At 44.2% G+C, this 10,513-nt stretch overlaps 1 protein-coding gene across 3 annotated transcripts in view; it reads left to right on the top strand.

The window, feature by feature from the left end:
- The first annotated feature begins 4,748 nt into the window (after nucleotides 1-4,748).
- LOC139370469 (E3 ubiquitin-protein ligase SMURF2-like) overlaps nucleotides 4,749-10,513 on the top strand; it is a 75,467-nt gene continuing 69,702 nt past the window's right edge. For 2 of the 3 annotated variants that reach the window (XM_071109967.1, XM_071109966.1), the window contains exon 1: nucleotides 4,749-5,203. In XM_071109967.1, coding sequence (XP_070966068.1) covers nucleotides 5,152-5,203 — 52 coding nt within the window. In that variant the 5' untranslated portion in view covers nucleotides 4,749-5,151. The remainder of the gene's footprint in view (nucleotides 5,204-10,513) is intronic. The other variant, XM_071109965.1, reaches the window with a different exon arrangement.

The following is a 10,513-nucleotide window of genomic DNA, read 5'->3' as shown; positions in this document are numbered from 1 at the left end:
GATTAAATAGGCAATTATGTCACTCTCCTATCGCACAGTAATACTGTAGCCTATTGTTGTGGACCTGTCAGCAGAAAGTTTGAATTCAACAATGTTTTACATGACTTTTCCCCGGTAACTTAATTTGAGACAGATCCGGTACCTCTCTCGGCATGCATTTTGTCTTGCGCTTTTTGCATAATACAAATTATAACAAAAGCTATCAAAGTTAATTTGAGTTGCCTCTTCCTTAATTCTCCTTGCCCCTCCAAGAAAAAGTAGATTTTCAGAGTTGATTGGGGTTGGGCCAGCTTGGGTTTATGGTTTGCGCACTTTCTATTGTCTCTCTCCCTCAGAGATAGACATGACTCTGCAACTCTCATCTCTCCAGCGTTGCACTTAATTTATTTCCTTATAGAATCATAGCCGTGCGAGGGGTTCTCAAGGAGCTGTAGCACCCCTGAATTTTAAAAAATAAATTGTCCAAAGGTATAGAATTACTGCTGCCTGGAAAGAAATGAAATAATTAAGAATATCCTACTACATCATGAGGCCTATAATTTAGCCTCAGAGGATCAATAGTTTCTTTAAAAAAAATCCCAGCAGTGTATTGATTGTGTGTAGCCCAATAACAAGGCATAGCCTACAGTCGGGAACGCGCAGCAAATCTCAGTGAACAGCATGCAGACAAAACAGGACTTTTCACATTATTTCAAATGTAATTGCGGAAAAACACAGGTTGGAAAACAATGGCTCCTGCTGAAAAGAAAGTACTAATCTGTCTGCTGTAGTCTACCAAAATATTTTATCAACTTCCAATATTGTTTTACAAAGAAGCAGGGGCGCAACTTTGGTTTTAGAAGTGGGGGGGGCATAAAAAAAATATATATATATAACATTTATTTTTTGTCCGATAAACACTCCAAACAGCCTACCCGACTGCTTGGAGGCGTCCGCATGGTCCTAAAGCAAATCGTTGCCTTGTTTTGTATCACATTCCAATGATAAAACTGGGGGGGACAAAATACAATTTCAGAAGGGGGTCCCCCCCATGTCCTCAGTGAAAGTTGTGCCCCTGCAAAGAAATAGCCTATAACCAGAGAGGCTTTCGGCAAGAACGCATTGACCATCACCAAGTGAGTGAGCTGCGCATCATTGGGTGAGTCAGTGCAACTGGAAAGCATTTTTAGGACTATAATTTCTTCTTAATATTGTAGCCTACATCACACCTAGTCTCAGGCTATTGATGGATTCAAGACAAGGTCAAAGCCCAGAGAGGAAGCTAGCAGTGCCACTAAGCCTCTCAATACAGGCTTCAGGGGCCACATTTATAAACCGTGCTTACATACAAAATATTTCACGCTAAATTTGGCATTTATAAAAACGTAATTGGACATGAGAATGTGCTCACCTCCATCTCCCCGCAAATTTTAGACCATGTGTACACTAGTGGTTAAAATATTGTATTGCAAGCTGGCAAGTACGTTTTTTTTGTGTGCAAATGGGGGATTTGATCAAAATAAGCTTATTCATAAAAACAGGAAAACACACGAACAAGAATGCAGCTATTTGCCGTTAGTGAGAACAGCGAAAATCAATCTGTTTGATTTGATACTCTGGTATGAGTGGAGAAAAATACTGGTCAGACAAAAATTTCCCCTCAATCCCAGCTTCAGTTGCATTGCATTAAGGACTGGAAGGAAACACGAAATTGTCAGCTGCCGTCATGCCTCACACATTATGATCATCCTGATTTGTTTAAATTGTAGTTATGCTCATTTCCATTCTATTATGACAGGCTACTTTAGGAAACTTTCTGAATGGACATAAAGAGAATTAGCAAATCACTCTCTCACACACACACACACACACACACACACACACACACACACACACACACACACACACACACACACACACACACACTGTCTGTGGTGCAACGTGGTGTTGGTGGATGGAGCGAGACATGATGTCCCAGATGTGCTCAATTGGATTCAGGTCTGGGGAACGGGCGGGCCAGTCCATAGCATCAATGCCTTCCTCTTGCAGGAACTGCTGACACACTTCAGCCACATGAGGTCTAGCATTGTCTTGCATTAGGAGGAATCCAGGGCCAACCGCACCAGCATATGGTCTCACAAGGGGTCTGAGGATCTCATCTCGGTACCTAATGGCAGTCAGGCTACCTCTGGCGAGCACATGGAGGGCTGTGCGGCCCCCCAAAGAAATGCCACCCCACACCATGACTGACCCACCGCCAAACCGCTCATGCTGGAGGATGTTGCAGGCAGCAGAACGTTCTCCACGGCGTCTCCAGACTTTGTCACGTCTGTCACATGTGCTCAGTGTGAACCTGCTTTCATCTGTGAAGAGCACAGGGCGCCAGTGGCAAATTTGCCAATCTTGGTGTTCTCTGGCAAATGCCAAACGTCCTGCACGGTGTTGGGCTGTAAGCACAACCCCCACCTGTGGACGTCGGGCCCTCATACCACCCTCATGGAGTCTGTTTCTGACCGTTTGAGCAGACACATGCACATTTGTGGCCTGCTGGAGGTCATTTTGCAGGGCTCTGGCAGTGCTCCTCCTGCTCCTCCTTGCACAAAGGCGGAGGTAGCGGTCCTGCTGCTGGGTTGTTGCCCTCCTACAGCCTCCTCCACGTCTCCTGATGTACTGGCCTGTCTCCTGGTAGCGCCTCCATGCTCTGGACACTACGCTGACAGACACAGCAAATCTTCTTGCCACAGCTCGCATTGATGTACCATCCTGGATGAGCTGCACTACCTGAGCCACTTGTGTGGGTTGTAGACTCCGTCGCATGCTACCACTAGAGTGAAAGCACCGCCAGCATTCAAAAGTGACCAAAACATCAGCCAGGAACCATAGGAACTGAGAAGTGGTCTGTGGTCACCACCTGCAGAACCACTCTGTCTTGCTAATTGCCTAATTGCCTATAATTTCCACCTGTTGTCTATTCCATTTGCACAACAGCATGTGAAATGTATTGTCAATCAGTGTTGCTTCCTAAGTGGACAGTTTGATTTCACAGAAGTGTGATTGACTTGGAGTTACATTGTGTTGTTTAAGTGTTCCCTTTATTTCTTTGAGCAGTGTATAAAATGTATATTTTGTACATGTGTCGCTCTATTTTCAAGGCTTTTTAATCTTTCTTTGTCGATGTGGTGTATATGAAAGTCAGTACCCTATCTAGTGACGTGTTTGGTGGTGGCTCTATTCCTGTCGTTAGAGATTGTAGGAGAACGTTACTGTTGCAATGTCCTTATTCGTATGTGTGTCCAGCTTCATCCCTCAGTTTACCAAATAAAGTGATACTCAGGCTGTTGATATTACAGATTGCGCCTTTAACTAAATTCAATAAGTGTGAGTTTTCCATTAAAGTTCTATTAAAAAGTAAACTAAGATATAGCCTGTTGATGTTTATTTTGATGCCAAATTTTAAGGGCCCAGTGCAGTCAAAATTCTGTTTTTATATCATATTGTACAACAGATGATGAAACTAACACTGATCAGTGTTATTTCCTGATAGTTGCTTGTTGAAAATACAATCTACATAGGACCTTCCAAACAGCAGGTTTGCATAGGCAGGAGTTTCAGCTTTCCATGGTGACATCACCATGCAGTAAATTGATTAATACATCAATAACAAAGAGAGTTCCAAACCTCTGACAGCTAGTTTTCAGTTTTCCCCTCCCCACTCAGACCACTCCCAGACAGTCCAAGCAAAATTCTTGCTTGAGAAATACATTTTTGCCGAAAAGCTAATTTTGTCAATTTAAATGGAAATCTATTACAGTAAGGTACTTATTTGTTACCCAGAATTTATTTGATATTGATATAACAACATCTGCATCTGGCCTTTTAAACAATATTTTTTTACCAATTTAAAGGGTCAATCTGAGATTAAAACAACAAAGTGAGCACCCAGACACTTTTTGGGGAAACAGCTGAGTGATGGGTCCTGAGAAATGTTGTGTGTGCCAAACTTTCCCAATTCATTGAATCTGACATATTCTTTGATATGGCTTCTAGCTTGTCTCATGCACTTCTGAAAGCAGCCAGTAGATGGAGAAATACGCCGCTAGCACTGAGATGCAGTGCCTTAGACCCCTGCACCACTTGGGAGCGCTAGACATGTAGACCAGTGGTTCTTTTTGGTTAATGTAGGCCTACCTCCAATCACATTATGTTCTGCCAGAAGCACCCCTTACGTGCAACCAATCATTAGGCCTATGTTCCTATGTCTCCCTAGTACCCCCTCCTGTGGATAGTCTATGATAGGAATGAGGTATAGTATGAGGGGTAGTTTACTATACCTGATTGAGAAACACTGATGTAGACTACTACATATCAGCCCCCTTCTCTCCAGTTAGTGCTGCATACTTGTGCTATGTTTGGTAATGTAGTGGTTCAAGGGAAACGGACAGAAAGTGGGGGATGCCCACAGTCCTGTGCCATAAAGGTCCAGACAATGCTTTAATGAACACACAAGTGTAGGATCAGCTTACCCTCCAATGGCTCCACAAAACCTATTCATAACCATGAGGACGGGTGAAACATAAAACTGACCTTAGATCAGTCTAGTGAGGCAGTCCTCAGTGACAGAGGCTGTGGGTGCCTACCAGTACCATATTGACATAAACATAAAAAAGGTTACATATGTCCAATAATTTCCTCTCATTTAAATTAACATTGTACATCAATTTAGTGCTTGTGCTTTAACCTTGTGAGTGATGTCACTAGAGGGGAGGGTCACTATCCAAAAATTGAGACCAGCAAGACATCTCTGCTTGGAAATTTCAGCTACCACCACTTCAAGCAGAAATGCCACCCCCAGCGGGAGAGGAGCTCACCCTTGGCTTTTGAAGCAGCCTTGGACGTCATATAGCACCGTTTCTTTCGGGAGGAGATCCTGGTTTATTGGAAATTAGCCTTTTATTTTAGGAGTTTCTTTAGGAGTATGTGCTCGGGACGGTGGTGTATAGCACTAGAGCTGTGCTCATCCGGGCCACTGTGCCGTGACTCCATTCTTCTTCATTCACTGTGAAACTGCCATAGCCATAGGAGTTAAATAGGAATTCATTTTTGTGAAATAGCTAGACACATGTATTATACATATTTTTGATAACCCCACGTCAAGCTGGAACACAAACGGGCATGTCTAATCAAGGAGTTAGGAGAAATGGCCCAGTGAAACTGCGGTTGACAGGTAAGAATGTAAAACCCTCTCGCTGTCTCTAGCTTCACTTGCTTGTTAGCTAATGGCGCTATCAAGCTAACGTTACTAGCTAGCTATAGTAGTTGGCTAGTTTTCTGCGTGAATGTTTACACTCTTATTCACAACAACGCCATATTATATTTACTAACACACTGATCAAATGTCGTTAGCTACGCTTCGAATAAGCACACTGTTTTTCTAACAAGTAAATGTTTATTTTTTTCAGTTTGTAATACTAGCCAACGTTAGTTTACAGCCAGTTAGCTAGTTAACTGACATAGTCGTGAATAACGTTGATTTACTGTTAGCTAGCTAGCGAACTCTCCAATTAAAAAAAGCCAACACATTTGGGGTTATCACAATGGCTGCATTAATTGTTACAACTTGCAACGGTTGTTTGCCCACCCTTCGTCACTTCTTGCATGTGTTGTCCTACAATCTGAATTAATGTTATTAATTTATCAGGGACATTATTATACATAGTTACACATTTTAGTCATTCAGGAGCGATTTACATGATCAATTAGGGTTAAATGCCTTGCTCAAGGGCACATCGACATATTTTCAACAATCTGCGCTGTGATTCGAACTAACGACTTTTCGGTTACTGGCCCAAAGCTCTTAACCGCTAGGCTACCTGCCGCCCGAGTGTGCAGAGACTGCCCATAGTAGCCAGAGCTCTGCAGACTGACGCACCATTACCAAATGTAGTATTTATTTAGACCAGCAAGCCTGTTCCAAATAGTTTGCATTTGTAGCTAATATTTCCATTGTTTACTGCACTAGTGTTTCAAGATTTTCCATCAGTACTTTGATTTGTGTTTGTAATGAACTTTCAGCACCTCTACATAGCCTCAGCTTGTAGTGCATCCCCCTTGTTTTAAGACACTATTCCTTAGGGAAAGAAGCCAGCATGAGCCCCTTTTACTTTCAGTCCCATTCACAGTTTCTTACAACCCAAACATTTTCTGTTTACTTGAGAAAGCAGTGTTTTGACTGGGGAGAGGAGGCGATGGCATGCCCTGCGTTTTATGTTTCTTCATGATCAGATCGATTTCCAGACCCCTCTATCTTCTGGGACCAGCCAAATTAAATATTTAATATTGTAATGTACTAGCCGGATAAAAGCACTGAGTGAACAAGAGTTCCTCGCGGTCCGGCAAGAGTTGTCTGGTTGTTTGGAATATTCCATTACTTTGGAAGTGTTTACTTAGTACTTAGTTTGACCTTTTTAAAAGGCTGTACATTTATATTTTGCCCATGACCTCTATGATGCAGTAAGCCAAGGCTATTCTTCAATAATGAGGCGTCCTGCAATGATAATAAAAAATAATCTCTCTTAGTGCAGTGAAGGCCTGGGTCTCTGTTTTATTTCCATTTGGGAAATGGTTTTAAATGGGCTGCTGCAGTGGTCTTCACTTAGAATCCCAGGAATGTGAAACAGAGAGGAACCGTGAGTCTCTCTAGATCATAGGAACATCCTCTGTCTCGTTCACACCACAGAGGAGGGGAAGAACGCTTCAAACCACTGCTCCTCTCAAACTGGGGAATACCACCACACATTTTGATGTTGCACATTTTTTTTAAGTGTGTGTTGTAGACTGGCCTCTGCCCTGGTCTGTGTGTCTGCTCTGTGGTCATTTAGGATAGGGGAACGGATGGGCTGCAGACAGTAGAGCTCGCTGGGTTACTCTTAAGCACTTATATCTTCCTTGGGTCTATAGAGTCTATTTAGAACTGAGCCGCCATTATTGTCTAATCGTAATGTAATCGTCAATAAACTACTGTGTCTGCTACCAGCAGTCTGGGAGACGCCTGAAGGTATTCTCAGGCCATTTGTCTGTGCGTTTGCCATTTAGAGGCAACATTCAAACTGTCAGTAGTTGCAGCTTTGCCTTGCAATTTATTTACCATTTCCTCTCGTCTCAGATGCAATTTCGCTCAAGGAATAGCTAGGGCTAATCAAGGCCCTAGCGGTTAGGTCGCATTCCACAGACATCTAAGATCAGTGCTAGTCTGTGAGGGGAGACGCTGGGGTGTTTTTCTGTTTTCCATCAGCCACAGTCTTTGGCACCCGACTGCTGGTCCCAGATCAGGATTGATGGATTGTTTAGTGTGAACCGGTCCTGTTATTGTTTGCTCACTGGGCTTTTTCCGTCAGTCACTGTCTGATGAAGTCACCTGCCGCTTTGAATGGAATGCCGCTATTCCCAACACTACGGGGAGGTGAAAATTGCTTCTGTTCGCACTGCTAGCATCTAGTCTGTCTATAACACTGCCTGCTGCTGTGAGCTAACTACTAAATGGCTAGCTATTCTAACTCCATTTTCTCCTTCGCCTCCAGTTGGCACCGTGAGCATATAATACCAGCCTGGAAGAATTGTTTCAGATCCACTCTTATGCAGCACAGTCTGCAATCACAGCTGGTGCGTCTCAGCTGTCATAAGTGTCTTTTTCTCACCATCTAGGCCTCTTTTCCTCCTGCACCGATGTGACACAAATTGTCTGGTGAAAGCTATTAGCCTAGCCCACTTAGATTCATGTAATATATTAGATACCTACTATCACATGACTGAAGGTCAGTGCAGACAAGGAAGCCACTTTAGACTGTTGAGTCTCTCTAGCATTAAGGGAAGAGACCCTGGAGGAGCTGAGTGTGTGCAAGTGGGGAAAAGCCAGGAAGCTGGCAATTTTTAAGATAAAGGCCCCGCCGCCATCCTTCCTAGGCCGATCATTAGCCGGTGGGGAGAGAGTGCATTTTTGAAAAGTTAGCAGGGGCCACTGTCTCAGCATTCACTGTCAGTGGTCAGGAAATCGAGCCTGTGTGTGTCCTCAAAGGGAACACACACACTCTTCTGCAGGATGTATCGTCCGCACGTGATGCCGAGCTAAATTAGGAGCCCTGTTGACTCCTGCCCCTAAAATGAAGGAAATGTATTTGATTGTGTTTTGTGAAGGATAACCTACATGTGGTAAAGGGACACCAACAAGACAATTGAAATGGCATTGGGAGCTGGTTTTACTGCCCTCAGCGCTGTCCTGTCCCACCCACCCTCCTGGCTGGATTAAGTTAATGCTGGTTTACACAGTCTAGCAGACTGGGCCAGATGTTTTGAATGAAAGCAGATTAGAGGCATTCGTTTGCTGTTAATCTAAATCGACACAGTGAGAAGAGACCACGCCCATGTGTTATTGTTGTCACTTGGTGTTGGCTAGTTGTATACCGCCGCGTGAAACCCATTTTCCCAGGTCAAACTAGATCTGCGTGCAAGGTGAAGGCCGCTGCAAATACGTTTTAGCCTAGCAGCCATATTGATTAGCAAATTAGATCATTTTTTGGTGGGGATTCGCTAAAACATTTGTAAATAAGACAGCACCGCATCCGTCCAGACAGAGGCTTAATTTGGCCACGCGGATCTCTCCGCCCGCCCAGCTCTGCAGAGCGGTCTGACCCATTTTAAAGCGCAATCAATAGGCTTTGTCAGAAATCCATTGCAGCAATCTCCTCTAAGTTTCTGTGTTGGAATGAAAAGGCTTCTCAGTGTTGCCTTGCCTCTCCTGTTGAATATCAATGGGAGGAGAGTCAGGTGAATTGGCTGTATTGCGGTTCACTGCCTTGAAATGTGGGGCTTGATGCCTTTCTATAAGACACAAGGGTACTACCAGAAGGGTACCACAACCACAACACAAGGGTACCACAACCAGCCTACATGCTCCTTTCCATACTGCATGCAGTTGGCTTTATTTTTCTCTCTCTCCTCTCGCTGTTCTTTTACATGTTTGTTCTATGAGCTGTCATTCAGTTTTCTGTACGTCAGTACAACATTCCCTCTATGACAACCCTTCTGTGTGATAAGTGTCTAGCGGAGGGGGGATTGTGTGTGCCTGCTCAAACATTTCACACTCATTGTAGCCTACTGAAGCCCATCTGGGATGGCCTGCCGTCTCTGTTCTGTTTTTTTCCTACCCGGGTCTTTCCTCAGTCAAGGTTGTCTTTTCATGTTGCCTCTGTCTGCTTCATACATACAAGCTACAGGAGTAACAGAGGAATGGAGAATCGGTAAGGTTTAATAGAGAATGACCTGACGGTCAACTTCAGTTTTCTGAAGGCTCCTGTCAAAAGCTCAGTCATCATCAATCTTGACTGTTTCCTTAAGGTAATCATCAGATGACTCACTCACTATTATGCCTGTATGATATTGTAGATCATGAATCCTCCTAGCTGCAGTGATTGACAACCCAGGATCTAGACTCCGGATGTCTAGGTCAGGGTGTCAAACATACGGCTGGCGGGCAGGATACGACCGGCGGGGGGGTTGAGTAAGAAAGTACTAAATTGTCGGGGAGGAAACGAACTCGATATACTTTCAAATGACTTAAACCAAATCGAAACTGGGCAGAAATTATATTCAACCTATTTTCATACATTTTCTTGACTGTCCAGCTCTCTTAACAATCAGTAGACATCGGAAATTCCAAAAGCGATGCATAGAGAACAATTATTTTGCCGATTTTTGCCGGCAAGGAAATATAATCACTTTTCAGTGCAGCCCTCCTGAACTCGTTCAAGACTGAATGTGGCCCCCGGGGGTAACGATGTGTTTGATGCCCCTGCTCTAGTTTATCAGTAACCCCAGGAATGTCAGTCAGAGTAGGAGTGTGGGTGAGACCAGAGCCAGTCTTTCTAACCTGTGAATGAATGGCCATTGTGGGAGTGATATAGTGAGCAGGTCTGTTTGAGTGTGTGGGCTCCGGCTATTTGAGTGTGTGGGCTCCGGCTATGGTCAGTTAGCAGTAACTTAGAAGGTCCTGAGTTATCTGCATTGAATAAACCCCTGTCTGAACGGTGTAGTCTATAGCCGAATAGTGTAGTCTGTGTGCATGGCCCTTGTAATAGGCCATTTAGCAGACACTGTTATCCAAAGCGACTTAGTCATGCATGCATACATTTTTCATATGGGTGGTCCCGGGAAGCGAACCCACTACCCTGCCGTTACAAACACCATTCTCTACCAACTGAGCTACAAAGGACCAAGAGCAGTTAGTGATATGTGTTGGCTGTGGTCAGTAAGTGGCTATGTCGAGAGTCCTGTGTCATCTGCATTGAAGTCTGAATAGTGCAGTGTAGTCTGTGTGCATGGCCCTTGTCCAAGCCAGAGCTTTTTTTCAGTGATCTGTGGATAGAGAGAGAGAGGGGGCTTGTGTTGCGGCCAGGTGCTGCCACGCACATCCAGACTTCCTCGGCTCTGTTTAGTCTGCCCCGGCCACTCTCACACCACTCTAGATGACTGGGCTCCGACG

The sequence above is a fragment of the Oncorhynchus clarkii genome, chromosome 17 (genome assembly GCF_045791955.1).
Source record: "Oncorhynchus clarkii lewisi isolate Uvic-CL-2024 chromosome 17, UVic_Ocla_1.0, whole genome shotgun sequence".
Classification (NCBI taxonomy): Eukaryota; Metazoa; Chordata; class Actinopteri; order Salmoniformes; family Salmonidae; genus Oncorhynchus; species Oncorhynchus clarkii.
This window is presented reverse-complemented; position numbering and strand designations above follow the sequence as displayed.